Consider the following 23,366-nt stretch of genomic DNA (forward strand, 5'->3'; position numbering starts at 1 on the left):
TGTGGCTCTGCCCTCACTACAAGCCAGGCTCCTCCTCTTCCTGAGCTAGCATTTCCATGACATCAAAACTCTCCTCAGCTGGAGCTTCTGGTTCAAGAACCGAGGTCTACGTCAGAAGAATTGGTGTGTGTAACAGGAAAACACACAGATTATTGTAGCTACATGAATTTCTATCAGCACGCCACGGTCTAAGATTAATGTGTATGTTATCTTCCGGTCCCAAATCATTCCCTATCCCTCCCCCTTGCCCATTACACTTCAATGCACGATCTGTAAGGCGTTGGATGAGCAAAATGGTGGACGCTCCAACACTGCTTTTTCTATCCAGACCCTTTAGATCTGCATGCAATGAAGGGTTAGGGCTAAGGCGAATGTGTAGGGAGAGAAGTGGAACTGGCTGTCCCAACTTCATAAACATTGCTCTCAGCCCAACCCCTGTCTCTTTCCCCTCACAGTTTCTATGGTTACACCCAGCAGAACTATTTTACAACGTTGCAGCTGCTTATTACATCCTTAGCCTCAAGGGAGGATTCAGGTAACTGTTATGCCATTTTGGGCTGCCTATAACTGCCTGTGCATGCCCCCTTTTTGACCTGTTGGTGAGTATTAGTGTGCTTTGTGTTTTTTTGTGGTGCATTTGGGTGTTTTTTTGTTGTTCTTCTATTTGCTGATCACTGTGTCGTTCACTTGTTGTTAGTGATGCCTATTCTGTTGACCCTCCAGGTTTGCAGGACAGTCAGAGTGGTTCCGATCAGACAGAAGAGGGAAGTTCAACTGGGATTTCATGAACTGCCGGGACACCGCCACAGAGGAAGTGGATGTCAGCAACTCACTCATTAACTACACAGGCCTGGAAAACCTGGGTACATACCACTTTATTCATGTCTAGGGGAGAATTACCCTTTCTAAATATTCATGGATAACTTTGCATTTTGGTTCATATGTATGTTTATTTATGTACTCTATGCCAGTGGTTTTCAAACTGTTTTCCCACAGGTTTTCTTTTTTTTAACCAATAAATAACAGTTGGAAGTATTAATGGTATTATACAAAATTTTACATTACTTTTCACAATGAAAATTGTTTCTAAAAATTATAATAGGCCTTTAATCTGTTACATTCACTGATAAAATGTACTCTAAATTTGACCGGCAGGATTTTATGTTAAAAAGTTATACGACTCTGTGGATGGTGGTCCTCGAGCTTTCGGCAGTGATTTGGTGATCCCCGGAATGGAAAAGGTTGTATGGTTACTGCTCTGTGCTGTAAAACGTAACTCATTTTTTCTCTTCTATCTCTCTCTCTCGCTCTCGCTCTCGCTCTCTCTCTCTCTCTCGCTCTCTCTCTCGCTCTCTCTCTCTCTCTCTCTCTCTCTCTCTCTCTCTCTCTCTCTCTCTCTCTCTCTCTCTCTCTCAGTGAAACAGCTGGGGCTGCTTACTCTCTGTGAGTGGCTGTGCTGTGGTGGATGACTGGTTCCTGTCCCGCCTCCATATCTCCCAGGACACCCTGGAGGAGCTGGACATTTCCAACTGTCCCCGAATCTCTGTGGGGGGCCTGGCTGCACTGCAGAAGCTGAGGTATACTCACCCACACTGTTGGGAATGACCAAGATGGACACTTTTTATCTCTTTGCTTCGTCCTTAAAATGTATTGGAGGAAAAAAATCCAATGTCCCTCTCTTTGGACCTTCTCCTCCCATGTGTTTTGAGAAGAAGGTGAGGACAGAGGACACAAGGAATCGAGGGAAGATTCATTGAGAAAGAGACAGAATCACTCAAATGTCCATGCATCTCCTCATGGCAGTTGCCTAAGATATATTAGCATATGTATATATATAGGGGTCAATGGACTCCTTAACTTCATTAATTGATACACAAGAGGAAGAGAAGGAAGGTTTGTATCAGGGGTCTGCGACAGCTGGATGTGTCTTCCCTCCCCAGGCTCCAGAACCCTGGGCTGGTCGCCATCCTTCTGGAGGAGATGCTTCCTCACTGCCATGTTACTGCTGTTGGGTACGACCACAGCCTGACCTACAGCCCCACACAGACAGACTCCCTGACACGGATAGAGGCCTAGACACAGATAAAGTCAGGACCTCAAAGACTGACTAGAGAAGTGGAGAGGCACAATTAAAGTCAGGCATGGTGACAAATGCAAATACAAGCAGTCTGATCGTATTCACTCTCTTTCTGTCTCTTTAACTAACACTCACACAGACAAACAGGCTGGGAGGGATGCCAATTTAGTTTGTGATGTTGAGCCTCACTGATTAAAAAATCAAAATTTACAGACAAGTGTTTTACTTACTTGTTGAGCATCATTATCCTCCTTAAGCTATCAAAATTACCTGGAATGCTTTTCCAACAGTCTTGAAGGAGTTCCCACATATGCTGAGCACTTGTTGGCTGCTTTTCCTTCACTCTGTGGTCCAACTCATCCCAAACCATCTCAATTGGGTTGAGGTCAGGTGATTGTGGAGGCCAGGTCATCTGATGTAGCACTCCATCACTCCTTGGTAAAATAGCCCTTACACAGCCTGGAGGTGTGTTGGGTCATTGTCCTGTTGAAAAACAAGTGATAGTCCCAAAAAGCACAAACCAGATGGGATGGCGTATCGCTGCAGAATGCTGTGGTAGCCATGCTGATTAAGTGTGCCTTGAATTCTAAATAAATCACTGACAGTGTCACCAGCAAAGCACCATCACACCTGAAAGCTTCACGGTGGGAACCACACATGCAGAGATCATCCGTTCACCTACTCTGCGTCTCACAAAGACACGGCTGTTGGAACCAAAAATCTCAAATTTGGACTCATCAGACCAAAGGACAGATTTCCACCGGTCTAATGTACATTGCTCATGTTTCTTGGTCCAAGCAAGTCTCTTCTTATTGGTGTCCTTTAGTAGTGGTTTCTTTGCAGCAATTTGACCATGAAGGCCTGATTCACGCATTCTCCTCTGAACAGTTGATGTTGAGATGTGTCTGTTACTTGAACTCTGTGAAGCATTTGGGATGCAATTTCTGAGGCTGGTAACTCTAATGAACTTATCCTCTGCAGCAGAGGTAACTCTGGGTCTTCCATTCCTGGGGCGGTGCTCATTAGACACAGTTGTATCATAGCATTGATCGTTTTTGCGACTGCACTTGAAGAAACTTTCAACGTTTTAGAAATGTTCTGTATTGACTGAACTGAATGTCTTAAAGTATTGATGGACTGTTGTTTCTCTTTGCTTATTTGAGCTGTTCTTGGCATAATATGGACTTGGTCTTTTATCAAATAGGGCTATCTTGTGTAAACCAACCCTCCCTTGTCACAACACAACTGATTGGCTCAAACTCATTAAGAAGGAAATAAATTACACAAATTAACTTTTAACAAGGCACACCTTAATTGAAATGCATTCCAGGTGACTGCCTCATGAAGCTAGTTGAGAGAATGCCAAGAGTGTGCAAAGCTGTCATCAAGGTAAAGGGTGGCTACTTTGAAGAGTCTCAAATATAAAATATTTGACTATTTTTTGATTACTACATGATTCTAGATGTGTTATTTAATAGTGTTGATATCTTCACTATTATTCTACAATGTAGAACATAGTAAAAATAAAGAAAACCCCTGGAATGAGTAGGTGTGGTACTGTATATATGATGATGGTATGGATTATTATTATACATTGTATTGGTGGCACAATTAAATATTTATTTGTAAAGTATTACTTCGTGTTGTACATCTGGATCATTACAGACATTTATGAAGCAGACACAGAAAACCAAATGGACAGATGTTATGGTTAGCGTTTTAAAACGTGTGTGAATCTTATTAACTATAAGTGAGGGGTGGCAAATCCCATAATCCTTTGAGACTGAAGAGTGGAGAGGAGACCTTAAAGGTGCGGTTGAATAATAGGAATAACCATTCAAGAGGTAAACGGAGAGATTAACATATTTTGTAGATTAAGGTAATTATGTATTAACTACATAATATACTGTTGCAATCATACTGTAACAATAAATTGCTGTCATGCTTAAACTACTTCTGCTGGTACATATAACCATATTGAGTCATCTCAGTGATATTGTTTTCTTATCTTTGCTAAATTATGACAATGTAACCAACCGATCGTGCTTTACTTGCACCGATACAAAACAGCTCGGCTAATATATAAATCCAACTGCGATCTGCAAAAGTAGGGCAACGCTTGCGCATGTGCTTGTTTCTTGTTGGAATAGTTCTTATGCGGAAGTTAGCGACACGGACTTAATTCGCGACGGACAACAACAATCATATCGCAACTGTACGAATCAACTTGCATATTTAGCAAGTTAAGTTAAACATACGGGAGCAACACACACAATAGCATACACATCTGTGTGGGATTAGTCTAGACGGATAAATGTCTGATGTACCAGGTATACCTTTTTTCGTCTTGGACTGGCCTTTAAGTGCAATTTAAGTGCAGCCAGCCAGCTAGCTAATTTAGCTAGCTACATTGCTAGCTAGCTGCCTAGGTAAAGCTAGCTAACTAAAGCGTTCAGCGTTGTGGTTAGCTACTTGTAAATAGTAACATGACATGAATTTGTTTCGTATTTTCCAGAAGCTTCTAACAGAGAAGAGGTCGAGGACAACACCCCTGAACCAGAGGTAAGACATACTACATCTGTGGTTAGGAATTGTCAGTGTGTGTGCATGCCTTGCCCTATGGATGGATACCTGGCTGGCTAACGTTAGCCAATAACTAGCTAGTAGTTAGTTGTCACGACTAGTTTGTCAGGCACACGGTTAGTAGAGAACCTGTCATGACTTGGCACCAATCGTAGACTGTATTCTGCATCCATTGACACGTTGACACACTGACACTGTATTGGCATGCAATACAATGTACAGCTTCTTATGATGTGCATAAAACCAAGCATGTTCTTGATCAAACTAATGTTTCCATGTTTACACTGAATTTCCTCTTGATTTCTGCTAGGAGCAGTCAGACGATAGCAGTGACGACGGCGAGGCATCAGGGGACACAGAGAGTAGGTGTCAAAAACCTCAAGGTGTTGCTGTCAACACCAAAGTCTCATATTTTCATCAGAATAATTATTTGTTTATTTCCTACAGTGGATTTCCTGCGCAATCTCTTCTCTAAAACCTTGGGCATATCTGGAGAGAAGGTTTTGGATGAGCTGACTCTTGAGGGGGTGGCCAGTTACATACAGAGTGGCAAATGTGAGTATATTATTAATCTCTAACCCAGTGTGTACACATTTCATGTAGGGGTTGATGACTATGTAGCCCAGCAAACAGTGCATCTGACAGCATCTAGGCCTAGTATAAATGTGCCAATAGTCAACACAAGAAAATAGACTGTATTATGAATAACATCATCTGTCTAGCCTGAGGCCATATCATTTGCTTGCTGAACAACATACCAATATTTACGTATGTTACTACAACTACCTGACTATGTGACACTGCTTCATTGGTTAACAAATGGTACAATCCAGGAAGTTAAAGGATTCTCTCTGCTCCTCTATCCTCCACAGGCAGAAACATAATCTGTATGGTGGGTGCAGGGATCTCTACATGTGAGTAACTCCCCCTCTTGCATAACTGTGGGCTGAACATAACATAATTAGTCTAGACCTGTTTTGTTGGACCAATAAGACACTTAGCCTAAATACAAATAGGTTTCCCTCTAAATTGTATGTATAATGTATCCACCACTTTTGTGATGATGACACTGTCCCTCTGTCCCCCTCAGCGGCTGGGATCCCTGACTTCCGCTCCCCAGACACGGGGCTCTATGCTAACCTGCAGAAGTACAACTTGCCATACCCTGAGGCTATCTTCCAGATAGACTACTTTAAGGTCTGAAACTTTCTGTCAGATTCTTTTGGCTTAAGAAAGTAATTAGCTTGCTACACTAACGATCTGCACAGATTATTTTGTTCTTTGCTGCTATCACCACTCAAGATTTACCTCTTTCTATATCAGAAACACCCTGAGCCCTTCTTTGCCCTGGCCAGGGAGCTGTACCCAGGACAATTTAAGGTAGGATCTAGCTTGTTTTCTTAACTTAATTTCCTGAATTGTGCAGTAGGTGCCTGTTTATTTTTAGGTATCTCTAACAGCAGTGTTGTTGTATGTTAAGCCCACAGTATGTCACTACTTCATTAAGTTGCTGAAGGACAAAGGGCTACTCAAACGCTGCTACTCACAGGTTCGGTATTCTTTCATATCCTTTGTTCTGTGTCTGAGTTAGTCACCTACAGCCTGTATTGAAGTGTTATTGGGGTCGTCCATTTCTGCCTGTGCAGAATATTGACACCCTGGAACGTGTAGCAGGACTGGAGGGAGAGGACCTGATTGAAGCCCACGGCACCTTCTACACCTCACACTGTGTCAGCTTTATGTGCCGCAAAGAGTACGACTTGGACTGGATGAAAGGTTAGTGTATGTGGTACGGTAATATCTAACTGGGGGTGGTTTAACAAAACGCTGTTATACCACCTAGGCAGACACTCATTTACATGGATATGCTAATTAAGATGTCATTTAAAAGGAGTGTTGGTGCTATTAAAATAATTGTTGAATTCTAATCTTGTTTACCTCTACCTGCAGAGAAAATCTTCTCGGATGACATCCCCAAATGTGACAAGTGCAGTAGTCTGGTTAAACCAGGTGAGTGACTGCCTTGTCATTTCCTTTCACTTCTTATCCCTCCTTACTTGAATATGCTCTCTCCCTTTTCAGTTCCTTATAGTTCAAAGTTCATACCTGTTTATTACACTTTCTTTGTAAAATACTTGATTTCTCCTTGTTCTCCATTTTCAGATATTGTTTTCTTTGGTGAGAATCTACCGAAGAGGTTCTTCACCTCAATGGCCATGGTGAGTGTGGTCTGGGTGTTGACTTGATAGACTACTTAGAGTTTGTGCCTCTGTCTTTTCCATGAATGTGCAGATTTGTGTGTTGTACACCCATAATGAAGTAATGAACCATAATGAAAGGCACAGTACTGGTTCCTGTTACTGTCATCTCCTGTTTCTTTTGTCCTCCAGGACTTTCCTCGCTGTGATCTGCTGATTATAATGGGGACCTCCCTGCAGGTTCAGCCCTTTGCTGCTCTGGTTGGCAGGTGAGTCTTTCTGTCTGACTCTTCACAGAATCATGATTATAATGTTATCTGATAGACTAATATATTGGTATAGTGTTGCGTTTCAACATGTGTCCTCTTCAACCATGTACTCAAGCATCAACAAGCTCATAAATGGTGTGTGATGGAATATATCTTTGTGTTTGCAGGGTTTCAAACAGCTGCCCCAGACTGCTCATTAACCTGGAGAAAGCAGGCGGTGTAAGTCCTCTGTCCTGTCCCTCTGGATTTGCATTAGACTTTCCTTCCTCTATCCACCTCTGTATTTTAGCGTGTATATCTTTCTGTCTGCATCTCCCTGTAGGCAGATCCTCTATTAGGGATGATAGGCATTGGCGGAGGGATGGACTTTGACTCAGCGAAAGCATACAGGTGAGAAGCTATCACTTTCACTTGAACTACAGTGATAATGATGATGGTGGAGATGGTGTTGGAAGTTTTGCTGATGAATATTAATTGGTTATGATTTGTCTCTCTCAGGGACGTGGCTCATATCAGTACATGTGATGATGGATGCTTGGCACTTGCTGACCTACTGGGCTGGAAGGTAAATATACTGTACATGCTTAGTAAATACCCATATTCTATGGACCCATTCGTGATAAGAGAGAGACAGAGATTGTTGAATTCGATGAAAGTTCTTCAAATCTTAAAGTAGGCTTTTTTTTCTCTCTCTTTTTCGCTCACCATTCTCACACTCCCACTCTCCCTCCCTCCATTATCTCTCTTTCTCCAAGGCGGAGCTGGAAGAGATGGTGAAACGGGAGCATGAGAAGATTAACAGCAAAGCCGAGGAGGAACAGACAGATCAGAGCTCTGGAGCTGCAGGGAAGGCGGAGTCAGGGAAGGCGGAGTCAGGGAAGGCGGAGTCAGGGAAGGCGGAGTCAGGGAAGGCGGAGTCAGGGAAGGCGGAGGTAGAATAATGAATGAGAGACCGGCCGGCTCCAACCCATCACTTGGCTTCAGTCTGGAAGCAGAGTTCCATACATTAACCAGGACTGTGCTCAACTGTCTGTTTTGGATTTTCTCCCTTTAGTTTGCACTTTACTAACTTCTCTCTCCTCTCCAACCTCTGTTTGACATAAACCCACCTCCTGACTCGTACTGTGTGTATTGGTCTGTCTTTTGACAGTTCCAACAGATGGAGTTTATAGCAATACACACTAAAATGAGCATACTTTTCCTTCTGAGGGAGAGAACTACAGGCACTGAGGTGTCAGCATGCCAACTAGCTTTGTTGAGTCAAGTAGTTTATGATTTTAGACTGAAATGACAAAGTATAGAGGGCATGACAGGGTAACAAAGATCATGAATAGCTGATTCATCCACTGATGCAGTGACACAACTACTGTAAATAAAATGGGGGAAAAAGTATAATATAGCATTTTATGACTTACTATTTATAATCAATTATAATTATGGATTTGTTTTTCATGACATTGCTTTCTGTGCTTCTTGTTTCTATCAATTGTTTAAATATAATTATTTTTAACAATATGTTTTAATCTATTAAGCGTACCTGTGACATTTAGTTTCTCTACTTCCTGTAGCTGTTGGTGTAGGACGGTTTCTATTTCAGCACAAATGATGCAGCAGGAAGTTACCACAGTGGTGTGAGATGATGTCGCAGTACATCTCTGGTGTTGACCAAATGCAACTCGATACTTTCTAAAAGATTGCGTGTGACACAACAAGTAAAAACACAAAATAAAGTGGCAAAGTCTCCTGCTGAATTTGGTATTTTTCATATACATACAGTACATTTAAGCATTGAGGTCAAACACAGCTGGTGCAACTGATGTTGATTGGTACAATTGATGTTGTCTGTGACAGGGTGCATGGGTTGTTTATTTCTATGTTAGTTAGAAATAAACAATATATTAGTTGAACAGAAAATACTGTTGCACACTTACACTTAGAATCCCATCTTTTATTCACCATCTCACACCATTTCACACCACACTCACACCACTCCCCTGACTCAGCTTTTAAATGGCAGTGTCTGTGAATCCATTTTGTCTGTGTTTTCACTTATATAAAGTGCAACACAGATTTGTCTGTGAGTAAAAGAGAGAGATCAGTATTATTCTGGTCTTGAGAAAAAAGGCCAAGCAGACTCATTTCTTTCTATGTTAAATGTGTTAGCAAGGTTAACCACATGGGGGGGGGAGATGGAGGAGGAGAGAATGAGAAAACAAAAATAAGTTGAGAACTTGTGAGCAAGTGAAAGTGCTACATCAAATTTCAAGGTGTGTAGTCAAGTGTGGTAGAGGCAGGTAAAGCATCGACACAATATATACTTCGGACGGAACAGCGAAATACTATGTTGCTAAGGTACGAAGTCTGCATTAGGTAATTTTTTTACCCTGTCATTTTTCACCAGTAAGATAAATTGTTGAGCAACGTCGTTAGAATGTGAAAGGACAATCTGTTGGCACAAAGTTACAACATGAAGAGATCTGTGGACTTTCTGTCAGGCTGAAGGGAAGCCACATAAAGTCACAGCTACTTTGAAAACAGCCATATAGGGCCTATTAACAGTAAGTAACCCTTTTTAATTACAAAATAATGTATTTTGGGTGAATTAACAGTAAGTAACCCTTTTTAATTACAAAATAATGTATTTTGGGTGAACTATCCCTTTAAATGTGTGTTGAAGAAGGATGTAATCACTCTTCTATTCCAGAATAACTTTTTCAAATGTACATTTTTTTCGAATGTTCTTTAAAAAAAAGATTTAATGTTGATATATTGGATTTAATCTTAATCTATTTGCGGTTGGCATACACTAAGCATTTTGTACATTTTGCACAACTATGTTTCTGTGGTATCCTCTTTAGTCTGGGATGATGAGGGGATTGGAAGATCAGGATAAGAAGGATGACTCTCACAGGTGAGGATCTTTTCTCCACCCCATGGATCGTAATTAGGGACCTACTCGTGGTGTAGATCTCAGTTTTATAAAAGCTCTGTGGCGGTTTCCAGGACACTGATTAAACATCGTCCTGGATTAAAAGGCATTTGAAATCTTACTTGCTTTTTAGTCCAGGACTAGCCTGGTAAACCGCCCCTGTATGCTGTAACAGCATATTATGGAGCCTGTAATTACCCCTGTTGTGCCATTATCTCTAGAGGTGTGAGTGGCACAGTGAGGACAGAGAATCAGGTTACTGATGGAGTTTCAAGGAGGTCCCTGACTCTGCTGGACAGGTTGCGACTGTGTCAGGACGCCTGGGCCCCTGGGGGCCCCTGGGATAGAGACGGTGCCCATGCTGCCCTCTGGGGCCGGCCTGCTGGGGTGAGTTCCCCCCACTACCCTCAACCATGAGGTCAGATAGTAGATAGTGGCATGGACCTACACAGTGTGTGTCCGTCCCAAATGGCACCCTATACCATATATAGTGCACTACTTTTGACCAGGGCCCATATGGCTCTGGACAAAAGTAGGGCACTATGTAGGGAATAGGCTGCCATTTGGGACGGACACACACTGTGTAGATCCATGCCACTATCTACTATCTGACCTCATTGTTGACCTCTCTGTATTCAAGCCCTTAGGCCTAGTCTCCAGGTCACCTTGGTACATTCGGTTAGCATGTGGACAGGCTGCGATATTACAGATGAAATGGAAGCAGGCACTTACAGCATGTCGAGTTGCACTTGTAGTTCTCCTTACTTTGCATAAAAGCAAATGAATGCAGAAGTGTTGCATGTGTGAGAGAGTAAGAGAGGAGAGATACAGATGGACTGAAAGAAAGAGGGGCAGACTGAGTAGTGGCGTAGAAGTTGATCGATGCAGAACATATTTTTTGGTTTGCTAAAGAACCCCAGCTATCTTAAGGACCCTTTCTTAACAAGAGCAGCCTCTGAGACAAGTGAGTACGGTGAGACAATGGTGATCCAGTATCTGGATACAGCATCCTATTACACTGTAAAAACGACTGTATGTCAGGGTTTAGGTTGAATTGGTGGGATAAGAAAAGCACTTTAACAACGTTTTGTTCCCCAACACATTATCCATGTGGATAGGTAGTAGCACTGTAAGAAAGAGCAACACTTACATGTTATTCTTGACTTTTTCTAAATGTTGTGTTACAGCCTGAATTTAAAATGGATTAAATTGAGATTGTTTGTCACTGGCCGACACACAATACCCCATAGTGTCATAGTGGAATTATGTTTTTTGACATTTTTACATAAGCGCTGAAATGTCTTGAGTCGATATGTATTCAACCCCTTTGATATGGCAAGCCTAAATAAGTTCAGGAGTAAACATTTTCCTAATAAGTTGCATGAACTCACTGTGTGTGCAATAATAGTGTTTAACATGATTTTTGAATGACTACCTCATCTCTGTACCCCACACACACAATTATATGTAATTTCAAACATAGATTCAACCCCAAAGACCAGTGAGGTGCCCTCGCAAAGAAGGGCACCTATTGGTAGATGGGTAAAAAATAAAAAAGCAGACACGGAATATCCCTTTGAGAATAGTGAAGTTATTAATTACACTTGGATCAATACACCTACCGTAGTCACTACAAAGATACAGGTGTACTTCCTAACTCACTTGCCGTAGAGGAAGGAAATGGCTCAGGGATTTCACCATGAGGCCAATGGTGACTTTAAAACAGTTACAGAGTTTAATGGCTGTGATAGGAGAAAACTGAGGATGGATCAACAACATTGCAGTTACTCCACAATACTAACCTAAATGACAGTGAAAAGTATTCAAAAACATGCATCCTGTTTGCTACAAAGCACTAAAGTAATACTTCAAAACATGTGACAAAGCAATTCACTTTGTCCTGAATAAAAAGTGTTATGTTTGGGGCAAATCCAACACAACATATTACTGAGTAGCACTCTCCATATTTCCAAGCATAGTGATGGCTGCATCATGTTATGGGTATGCTTGTAATTGTTAAAGTCTGAGGAGTTTCAGGATAAAAAAATACATGGAATGGAGCTAAGCACAGGCAAAATACTAAAGGGAAACCTGGTTCAGTCTACTTTCCATCAGACACTGGGAGATGAATTCACCTTTCAGCAGGACAATAACCTAAAACACAAGGCCAAATCTATACTGGAGTTGCTTACAAAGAAGACATGAATTGTTCCTGAGTGGCCGTGTTACAGTTTTGATTGAAGTCTATTAGAAAATCTACGGCAAGGCTTGAAAATTGTTGTCTAGCAATAATCAACAACCAATTTGACAGAGCTTGAAGAATTTTGAAAATAATGAAAATGTTGCACAATTCCAGTGTGGAAAGCGCTTAGAGGCTTACCCAGAAAGACTCACAGTTGTAATTGCTGCCAAAAGTGCTTCTACAAAGTATTGACTCAGGGGTGTGAATACTTATGTAAGTTTAATACTTCAATATTTCATTTTCAATAAATGTGCAAAAATATTTTTTAACATGTTTTCACTTTGTCATTATAGGGTATTGTGTGTAGATGGGTGAGAATATATTTAAGCAATAAGGCACGAGGGGTGTGGTATATGGCCAATATACCACGGCTAAGGGATGTTCTTATGCACGACGCATTGCGGAGTGCCTGGGTACAGCCCTTAGCCGTGGTATATTGGCCATATACCACGACCCCCCGAGGTGCCTTATTGCTATTATAAACTGGTTACCAACATAATTAGAGCTGTAAAAATAAGTGCTTTGTCATACCCGTGGTATACAATCTGATATACCATGGCTGTCAGCCAATCAGCATTCAGGGCTCGAACCACCCAGTTTATGAATATATATAGTCCATGTTGAATTCAGGCTGTAACACAACAGTGTCGAATAAGTCAAGGGTATGAATACTTTGTGAAGGCACTATCTAGTCATTGCAAATGATGAAGTGAACAAAGTTAATTTCTCTTCCGCAGGTTTAGTTGACGATATGCATCGATATTTAGAGAACTTGATATTAAATATAGCTTGCCTTGCATCAAACTGCTGATACCTATAGTTTGTTTTTGACTTGACTCAAAGTGAACATACCAATGTGTCTCTCGCTATCACAGTCAGTCATCTATTCCTGAACACACTGTTCATCAAACCCACTTCCTGCAGTGTGTCTGTAGGCCTATTGCGTGTGTGTGCGCATGCTCACTTATTTCGCAGTGAGTTTTTGGTGCGTACATGTATTTGAATATGTGTGTGTTATTTGTGCTTGCACATTCTCTGCCACTTAGTTAGCGTTGGTGTGAGGTTAGCCTGGCTTGCTCACTTCTCTAGGCCTTGAATGACTGTTCTACAGAAAAATGTGTAAATCCATCTGGTCCTTTTCTGTGAAGCTGCTCTGCACAGTCAATGTTTCCTAACGCCCAGACACAGCGTAACGAGGCTTCTCGTCACCTATCTCTCTCCTTTCACAGAGCTTCCTGGTGTTGAGGGACTCTGCCTCCCAGCCCATCCTGCTGTGTGTGGCCACTGGAGGAGAGAGTGGACATGTCAGAGACAACCCCATACAACGCACTGGTGCAGGTAGGCAAGACAGACACGCATGCATTTTTTATTGGCCAGAACCTCAACATTCATATGCTTCCCTGTTTAAAAAAAAAGTTTATCTCAAATTTGTTGTACGCCTTATAATAAACTCTCTGTTCTTCTCTCTCAGCTTATCAGCTATCTCAGTCATTTTTAGGCTTCTCTGATCTGGCCCAGTTAGTGGTCTTCTACTCTATGAGCAGGTGAGTTACAACACCCTACGGTATATACTGTATACTAACTACAGTATATATCAGTTATGCATCTGATATATTTCATTAATCTCTCTCTCTCTCTCTCTCTGTCTCTCTCTCTCTGTCTCTCTCTCTCTGTCTCTGTCTCTCCCAGGGACGTGTTGCCAGTGTGTCTGTTCATCCCGCCGTGGCTCTACAGTCTAACAGATCAGCCACAGTCCAACAGTCTGTCCCAGCTGGGTCCCAGTAAGTCTGAATTCACCCTCTCCATCTCTCCTCTTCCTCACCCACGCTCTCTTCCACTTATCATCTTCCTTTCACTCCTTCTGCACAACTATCTCCTTGTCGTCCATCCTAGTCGCTTCATATCAAACGTCTTGTCCTCTATGCGCTCCTCTTTTTACTCTCCTTCCCTGTACCTCCTCTTACTCCTCTTGACGACTACCATCTCCTCTTCTCTCCTTCTAATGTTTGATCTATTTTCCTTCCTCTCTTTTTGTGTATCTGTTTGTATACAGAATCCTGGCTGTGTCCCACCTCTGACCTCCAGCCTGATCACATGACTCAGAGGGCTCCTGGTACTGCCATGTGCACCATACAGGTAATCAGTTATATTCATAGCTTCATAACTTGTCTATAAACGTTGGGACCTATTCACTGTCTTGTATTCCGCTTTAACATGACATGTAGTTAGAGATCCACTCTGGCGGATGTGTTGCCATGGTTTGACATGTAGTTAGAGATCCACTCTGGCGGATGTGTTGGCATGGTTTGACATGTAGTTAGAGATCCACTCTGGCAGATGTGTTGGCATGGTTTGACATGTAGTTAGAGATCCACTCTGGCGGATGTGTTGGCATGGTTTGACATGTAGTTAGAGATCCACTCTGGCGGATGTGTTGGCATGGTTTGACATGTAGTTAGAGATCCACTCTGGCAGATGTGTTGGCATGGTTTGACATGTAGTTAGAGATCCACTCTGGCGGATGTGTTGGCATGGTTTGACATGTAGTTAGAGATCCACTCTGGCGGATGTGTTGGCATGGTTTGACATGTAGTTAGAGATCCACTCTGGCGGATGTGTTGCCATGGTTTGACATGTAGTTAGAGATCCACTCTGGCGGATGTGTTGGCATGGTTTGACATGTAGTTAGAGATCCACTCTGGCGGATGTGTTGGCATGGTTTGACATGTAGTTAGAGATCCACTCTGGCGGATGTGTTGGCATGGTTTGACATGTAGTTAGAGATCCACTCTGGCGGATGTGTTGCCATGGTTTGACATGTAGTTAGAGATCCACTCTGGCGGATGTGTTGCCATGGTTTGACATGTAGTTAGAGATCCACTCTGGCGGATGTGTTGCCATGGTTTGACATGTAGTTAGAGATCCACTCTGGCGGATGTGTTGGCATGGTTTGACATGTAGTTAGAGATCCACTCTGGCAGATGTGTTGCCATGGTTTGACATGTAGTTAGAGATCCACTCTGGCGGATGTGTTGGCATGGTTTGACATGTAGTTAGAGATCCACTCTGGCGGATGTGTTGCCATGGTTTGACATGTAGTTAGAGATCCACTCTGGCAGATGTGTTGGCATGGTTTGACATGTAGTTAGAGATCCACTCTGGCAGATGTGTTGGCATGGTTTGACATGTAGTTAGAGATCCACTCTGGCAGATGTGTTGCCATGGTTTGACATGTAGTTAGAGATCCACTCTGGCGGATGTGTTGGCATGGTTTGACATGTAGTTAGAGATCCACTCTGGCGGATGTGTTGGCATGGTTTGACATGTAGTTAGAGATCCACTCTGGCGGATGTGTTGCCATGGTTTGACATGTAGTTAGAGATCCACTCTGGCGGATGTGTTGGCATGGTTTGACATGTAGTTAGAGATCCACTCTGGCGGATGTGTTGGCATGGTTTGACATGTAGTTAGAGATCCACTCTGGCGGATGTGTTGGCATGGTTTGACATGTAGTTAGAGATCCACTCTGGCGGATGTGTTGCCATGGTTTGACATGTAGTTAGAGATCCACTCTGGCAGATGTGTTGGCATGGTTTGACATGTAGTTAGAGATCCACTCTGGCGGATGTGTTGCCATGGTTTGACATGTAGTTAGAGATCCACTCTGGCGGATGTGTTGGCATGGTTTGACATGTAGTTAGAGATCCACTCTGGCAGATGTGTTGCCATGGTTTGACATGTAGTTAGAGATCCACTCTGGCGGATGTGTTGGCATGGTTTGACATGTAGTTAGAGATCCACTCTGGCGGATGTGTTGCCATGGTTTGACATGTAGTTAGAGATCCACTCTGGCGGATGTGTTGGCATGGTTTGACATGTAGTTAGAGATCCACTCTGGCGGATGTGTTGGCATGGTTTGACATGTAGTTAGAGATCCACTCTGGCGGATGTGTTGGCATGGTTTGACATGTAGTTAGAGATCCACTCTGGCGGATGTGTTGGCATGGTTTGACATGTAGTTAGAGATCCACTCTGGCGGATGTGTTGCCATGGTTTGACATGTAGTTAGAGATCCACTCTGGCGGATGTGTTGCCATGGTTTGACATGTAGTTAGAGATCCACTCTGGCGGATGTGTTGCCATGGTTTGACATGTAGTTAGAGATCCACTCTGGCGGATGTGTTGGCATGGTTTGACATGTAGTTAGAGATCCACTCTGGCGGATGTGTTGGCATGGTTTGACATGTGGTTCACACAGAAAAGCAGGTGTCTGCTTTGGGTTCTCCTAGTGCTTTGTAATGTTACCCAGTCAATTGTCACATCTCAGCATCACAGATGAGATGCAGTGTACCTCAGTTCAGACTGACGTCACAGGTCCTTTTGCTCTTCACTCAAAGAGTTGTATCTTACATTTGAATACTGTATGTCCTTTTTCAAATCTATATAGGTTTTAAAGGCCCAGGGGAGTCAAAATTACGTTTTTATTGTGTTTTGATGTCATATTGTACAGCTGAAGTAGCTAACACTGTAATTATACCAGTAGCCAGGTTTCCTTCCAATTTGTGAATTTTCTAGAATCTGCATGAAGAAAATATGCACATTTTCCCACCAGTGCTGTGTTTCCACCAAACGGACTTGTTGTGGATAGAAATCAGTGCGTGATGACATAGTGCACACAAAATGTACATTTTCGCTTAAGTTTTCAATTACAGAATAAAAATGTCAAGTTCAATGTGCTTCCATCGCATTTTCAACTCTACTGATAGTTTTGTCACAAAAAGTGCTGCGTTAAATAGCAAATGTGACTACTCTGGTCTTGGCATGTGCGCTCTAGCCAACAGCTCTCAGATACTGTGAGGATAGGCTACTTTACATGATGAGATTATTATGAATAAGAGCAAGAATAATTGTGTTTGTCAAATGGCAGTCAAGTATCGATCATCATGTCACCAGAATAAGACCCTCGATATTTATTGGAAAGGAGCATTAACATCACCGTGCACTTTCATCACTCTGTGAAGTTCATCACAACTTATTTTAATTTTTTTTTGTACCCCCTTTTTCTCCCCAATTTCGTGATATCCAATTGCGATCAAATTACTATCTTGTCTCATCGCTGCAACTTCCCAACGGGCTCGGAAGAGGCGAAGGTCGAGTCATGTGTCCTCCGAAACATGACACGCCTAACCGCTCTTCTTAACCCCCACCCGCTTAATCCGGAAGCCAGCTGCACCAATGTGTCGAGGAAACACAGCTCAACTGATGACCGGAGTCAGCCTGCAGGTGCCAGGCCCGCCACAAGGAGTCGCTAGAAGGCCATGAGCCAAGTAAAGCCCCCCCCCCGGCCAAACCAATCCTGGGTCTGTAGCGATGCCTCAAGCACTGTGATAGTGGCTTAGACCACTGCTCGGGAGGCTCATCATATTGTATTTAATCTGTAGCTTAACAAACTGCATGGTTTCCCCAATCATAGTAGGAGGACCACATACCATATCATCGCGTGATTTTACTTCAATATTATGGTTATTATATCAATATTTGCACATAAAGGCGTTTTCACCGCAATTTCTCTAATAATTAATTTTACAGACACAAAAAGATCCCACCATGTCGAACAAACAAATTAGCTGTCTGCATTTTAAAAATTATACCAAAACTTCCTGTTTCCATCAAAGCTGACTTTTTTTTTTATACGGTATGACTTTACTCACATAAACACTGTGGAAGGAAACGTGGTTAGTGTTATTTCCTGATAGTTGCTGGCTCCCATATACAGGATGCATGGGTGGAGTTTTGCATGGGTGCATGGGTAAAGTTTTGGCTTGCCTGGTGACCACACCAGGCAGAATAAGGTGTAATACACCAATGACAAAGGGAGTACCAAACCTCTCTGTCAATAACCTCTCTCTCATTAGGCCCCTCCTCCGCTTTGGTGCCCTTCCCTATCTACTCAGACCTCTCCCAGACAGGCCTAGCAAATTTCTTGATTGAGAAATATATTTTTGCTAAAAAAAACTTTTTTGTTTCTTTTTGACCATTTTAATGCAAAACTAATATACTAAGGTATTTATTTGTTCCCCAGAAATGATTTGATATTGATGATAAAAACGGCCTTTAATACTGAAACCATAAACCATTGTATTGTATCAAATTCAAATCATTCTCCAATGATAATTTTTAATTTTCAGAAAGATCCTCATGTGGTTCATGCCTTTTAAATACACAGTCAAGCTCCCTCTCAACTGTGTCTTCTGTTCAATAGCTGACAGCAGCCAATGGTGCTCTGTGCATCATCAACCCACTCTATCTCCATGAGCATGGCGATGACTGGCTGACCCATCAACCAACCAGCCCACAGCGAGTTAATCGGCCAGCGAATCATAGGCGTGAGAGACGACTGAGTACAACAAGACCTTGGTCAGGGGCGGGCCTTCTTACTAAGAGAGCTATCTCAATGGAGCAGGAGTCCTACAGCTCCAGTCCTGATAATCCAGGTAAAGGGATTTTGTTGTTAAAGGCCCAGTGTGGTAAAAAATATGATTTACCTATGATTTATATTTATTTCCACACTATGAAGTTGGAATAAAAAATTGTGAAAATGATGTAAGAGCTGAAATGATTTGATATTGAGATTTAAAAAAAACTGCTGCATTGTACCTTGTTTTATTATCCTTGTCCATCATGTCTGTGGGAAAATGTCACCGCATTAATCATCCTTCTCACTGTAGGAGCTAATGAGACATCATAGAGCTCACTAGCCATTATGCCAAAACCAAAGTCAACCAACGACTAACTGATATGTTTGGTCTTGTCCCCTTATCTCCAGGGTCACCTGTAGTCCAGGCTACCCCGTCTCCCCCCACCCCAACAGGAGGGGTGGTTCTGAGGAGGCCCAGTAGGGATGCTTCCATTGAGTCACTCGACAGAACATGGAGCCAGGACCGCACTGCCACCTCTAGGCCCCCCTCAGACCCCAAGCCCCTGTTCAGCCCTGCCCCTCAGTCCCCTCACAGGGTGTCCTGGGTTGAGGACAGGGTATGGCTCTCCAAACCGCCACCCCCCTCCCTCCTCCGCCCCCCCTCCCTGGAGATGGACTCGCTGTCAATCAGCAGCATGGAGGAGGAGCCGGAGTCGGTCAACAGCCCCTCCCACTCCCCCCACCCCTCGCATCGTTTGGCGGACAAGGTGAAACACCGCCTCTCGGCTGTGGGCCTGGCCATTGGTGGGCTGGGGTGTCCACAGAAGAGGCTGACCAAGCGGGTGCAGGAGCTCAGCAAGCGGAAGGGCGGTTTGTTTGCCGAGGCAGTGACGGGATTCGTTGAGATGACCCTGGGGGCTGGGTTTATCCCTGGAATGACAGGTGCGGACCTGCTTCAGGAGGTGCGTACGGCTCTCACTGCCCTGAGAGAGACACTGCTGGACTGTCCTGAGATACACATCCTCATAGACAGTATGGCCGACACACCCGACGGGGAGCTGGGTGAGTCCATCCATTAACAAATTAGTGTTCGAAAACAGAATATCACTACTATTATATTAAAAAACAGTTCAGCTTTCGTTCAGGATGCACTACAAAGCCAAAACGGACAAATACTCTACTACATAATTTTCCAGAATTGGTTTCTAACACCTCAGTCTCTCCTTATCCTCCATTCTCTCTGTCTGCTATCTACATTAGATGCCATACTGGAGCTCTCCCTACACAAGGTGGCCCTAAAGCCTGTGAGCGCCCACCTGTACACCTGCCTCCAGAGCTGTTGGGACCATGACGGTAGCCTGCGGAAGCTGAGGGAGAACCAGCGGCTCCTGGAGGGCCGGGGGGTGGAGGAGCTGGAAGGGACGCCTGGGGCGGGGGTCCCTGACCCTGTCACCCTGGAGAAGATCCAGCAGAGGTGGTCAGCCATGCACCAGTCCTACTCCCCCAGCAGGAAGGTCCATATCCTGCTCAAGGTCTGCAAGACCATCTACCACAGCATGACAGCCAATGCCAACCCAGGTGGGTGGTGCAGGGTAGACCTGCTAAGCCTCAGTATGTGTATGAATAGAGTTGATTAGGGTATTTCTCTCTATTAAGGATAATGTTTGGAGTTCTTTGACCTTTGACTCCCTCCTCCCCTCTGTCTCAGGTGTGGTGTATGGGGCTGATGACTTCCTGCCCTGTCTGACCTGGGTGCTTCTGCGTAGTGATGTGGTCACTCTGCAGCTGGACACTAACTACATGATGGAGCTACTGGACCCCACACTGCTGCAGGGAGAGGGTACGAATTATACAGACATATCATGCAGACCCACAGAAACATGTACAGTACCAGTCAAAAGTTTAGACAAACCTACTCATTCAAGGGTTTTTTATCTTTACTAATTTCTACATTCTACATTTTACTATTTTTCTAATAATAATAGTGAAGACATCAAAACTTTGAAATAACATATATGGAATCATGTAGTAACCGAAAAAGTGTTAAACAAATTAAAATTTATTTTAGATTTTAAATTCTTCAAAGTAGCCACCAGCAAAGCAACATCACACCTCCCCTCACGGTGGAAACCACACATGCGGAAATCATCTGTTCACCTACTCTGCGTCTCACAAAGACACAGCGGTTGGAACCAAAAATCGCAAATTTGGACTCATCAGACCAAAGGACAGATTTCTACTGGTCTAATGTCCATTGCTCGTGTTTCTTGGCCCAAGCAAGTTTCTTCTTCTTGTTGGTGTCCTTTAGTAGTGGTTTCTTTGCAGCAATTCGACCATGAAGGCCTGATTCAAGCAGTCTCCTCTGAACAGTTGATGTTGAGATGTCTCTTTTACTTTAACTCTGTTAAGCATTTATTTGGGCTGCAATATCTGAGGTTGGTAACTCTAATGAACGTATCCTCTGCAGCAGAGGTAACTCTGGGTCTTCCTTTCCTGTGGCAGTCCTTGTGAGAGCCAGTTTCATCAAAGCTCTTGATAGTTTTTGCAACTACACTTGAAGAAACTTTCAAAGTTCTTGAAATTTTCCGCATTGCCTGACCTTTATGTCTTAAAGTAATGATGGACTGTCATTTCTCTTTGCTTATTTGGTCTTTTACCAAATAGGGCTATCTTCTGTATACCACCCCTACCTTGTCACAAGACAACTGATTGGCTCAAACGCATTAAGAAAAGAAATTCCTCAAATTAACTTTTAACAAGCCACACCTGTTAATTGAAATGCATTCCAGGTGACTACCTCATGAAGCTTGTTGAGAGAATGCCAAGACAGTACAAAGCTGTCATCAAGTAAAGGATGGCTACTTTTGAAGAATTTCAAATGTAAAATATATTTTGATTTGTTTAACACTTTTTTGGTTACTACATGATTCCACATGTGTTATTTCATTGTTTTGATGTCTTCACTAGTAAAAATAAAGAAAAACCCTTGAATGAGTAGGTGTGTCCAAACTTTTGACTGGTACTGTATGTGTACATGGACACATACACCTTATAGTAACCCCCTTTCTGTCTCTGTTTCTCTCATTCTCTATCTTTACCTTTGTCTCTCTATTCTGCAGGAGGTTACTACTTGACGTCCCTGTACGCCTCTCTCTTCTACATCAGCAGCTTCCGCCCTCGTCTCGCCACGCGCCAGCTCAGCACCGAGGCCCAGCAATCGCTGAGCCAATGGCATCGCAGGCGCACCCTGCACTGCAACCAGTCACGACGCAGCATGAATCGGAGGACCCTCCGGAGACCTGGGCACAGTGAGATGGGCAGGGAAAAGTCCAGTTATGCAGAGACGGAAACTGGCACAGGAAGTATAACTGACGCCCCGCCGGCGCCCTCTAGTGTTGTGGCCAAGGCACTGCACATAATCTCAGAGGTGGTGGTAGCGGTGAGGGAGGAAGAGGGCAGCAGAGCGGAGGGCCAAGGATCCCCAGCTGCACAACTCCAGGCCTCGCCTCTGAAGGAGAAACAGATTACAGTAGAAGAGTTGGACGGACATCCAGCAGGTAGTGAGGTGGACTGGGAGGGAGGGGTCAGACCATGGAGGTGTGTTGTAGAGGGTTTAGAGAGTAAGGAAGGGCAGGCTAGTCTCCACAGGGTCCATGAGGAACTCTGTGCCAGGTCAGTGAAGCTAGATGACCAGACAGACACACAGATAAGTCAGCGGAGGTCAGAGTGGACTGGGCTGCCAGTGGGAGACTGATACCAGAATGATGACCCAGAGGAGCCAGTCTGTCTAGAACCCTGGGCTTTGCCGCAAGCACAGCTGGCAATCATATTGTAATGTAAACTGGTTATGCAAAACATTTTATTTTACAATTCCTGGTTTCAGTTGCATTGAAATACACCCAATAAGACATGAAGATAACTAGGCTGAATTTGGGTAATTTGAAATATTATAATGTGCTTTAAATTGTTTGTAGAAGATATTTCCCATGAGTGTTGCAAATTGTGACGTTTGTAATATTTTCATTGTCATTCCTTAGAGAAATTACTCTCAGTGGGGCCAATTAAATGGTCAATTTGGGGCAAATGATGGAGGCCATCAACAGGCTGGCTCCATGGTTAGAACACAGTAGATGTGTTTTACATGTTGACCACTGGGTTGCAGTACCACACCTTTTTTGTCTGGTTCGTCTTGGTTGCAGTCGTCAAACGTGATAACAGTGGAGCTCATAAAAAGCGCATAAGGATGTTGAGAAATGTGTTGAGATGGCTGAAATAACATCTATAACGAAATGACTGTTGATCAGACAGTGATTGTATTATGTTGTGTGTAATATGTACTCTGATTTTAACTTGTCATTATATTATTTTAATCTACATTATTTGACCATGCATTAGAATGCTGTATGTCGGAAAAACTGCAAAGACAGCATTATAGACATCTGCACATTAGAATACTTTGACGCTAAAGAGTGAACAGTGCAGCAGACTGGTCCTTATTTATACAAGCACATGTATTACAGACACATGGTACCACTGCCATAGGCAAAGACACACAAACAAGCGCGAACACACCGACCTACTGTAATATATACATACTCATATGCAAATGAACGCACGCACACGTGCCCTCCCATACATTCATACATATAT

The 23,366-nt window shown here is 43.2% G+C and overlaps 2 protein-coding genes across 10 annotated transcripts; both read left to right on the forward strand.

Moving 5' to 3' along the window:
* The first annotated feature begins 4,198 nt into the window (after positions 1–4,198).
* Positions 4,199–8,878, forward strand: sirt2 (sirtuin 2 (silent mating type information regulation 2, homolog) 2 (S. cerevisiae)). Of its 4 annotated transcripts, XM_045702940.1 has the most exons (17): positions 4,199–4,407; positions 4,593–4,639; positions 4,971–5,022; positions 5,108–5,215; positions 5,533–5,574; positions 5,751–5,857; positions 5,984–6,040; positions 6,141–6,209; positions 6,307–6,436; positions 6,611–6,670; positions 6,824–6,879; positions 7,051–7,127; positions 7,295–7,346; positions 7,450–7,517; positions 7,626–7,692; positions 7,883–7,978; positions 8,009–8,878. In XM_045702940.1, exons 1-17 carry the CDS (start codon positions 4,392–4,394, stop codon positions 8,066–8,068), a joined length of 1,164 nt encoding a protein of 387 aa, XP_045558896.1. In that variant the 5' UTR covers positions 4,199–4,391; the 3' UTR covers positions 8,069–8,878. The 4 variants fall into 4 exon arrangements, with proteins under 4 accessions (XP_045558896.1, XP_045558894.1, XP_045558895.1 ...); XM_045702938.1 differs by having other exon boundaries at positions 7,883–8,878; XM_045702939.1 differs by having other exon boundaries at positions 4,227–4,407; positions 4,596–4,639; positions 7,883–8,878.
* Positions 8,879–9,356: 478 nt separating this feature from the next.
* rinl (Ras and Rab interactor-like) lies at positions 9,357–23,092 on the forward strand. 6 transcript variants are annotated; one of them, XM_014162325.2, is made up of 13 exons: positions 9,378–9,394; positions 9,529–9,685; positions 9,986–10,038; positions 10,278–10,443; positions 13,528–13,636; positions 13,770–13,842; positions 13,988–14,079; positions 14,352–14,434; positions 18,561–18,792; positions 19,125–19,778; positions 19,977–20,294; positions 20,425–20,556; positions 21,836–23,092. In XM_014162325.2, exons 3-13 carry the CDS (start codon positions 9,992–9,994, stop codon positions 22,468–22,470), a joined length of 2,541 nt encoding a protein of 846 aa, XP_014017800.1. In that variant the 5' UTR covers positions 9,378–9,394; positions 9,529–9,685; positions 9,986–9,991; the 3' UTR covers positions 22,471–23,092. The 6 variants fall into 6 exon arrangements, with proteins under 6 accessions (XP_014017798.1, XP_045559586.1, XP_014017800.1 ...); XM_014162324.2 differs by lacking the exon at positions 9,378–9,394 and adding an exon at positions 9,406–9,421; XM_014162323.2 differs by having other exon boundaries at positions 9,357–9,685.
* Positions 23,093–23,366: the final 274 nt, after the last annotated feature.

The sequence above is a fragment of the Salmo salar genome, chromosome ssa20, assembly GCF_905237065.1.
Source record: "Salmo salar chromosome ssa20, Ssal_v3.1, whole genome shotgun sequence".
NCBI classification, from domain to species: Eukaryota; Metazoa; Chordata; class Actinopteri; order Salmoniformes; family Salmonidae; genus Salmo; species Salmo salar.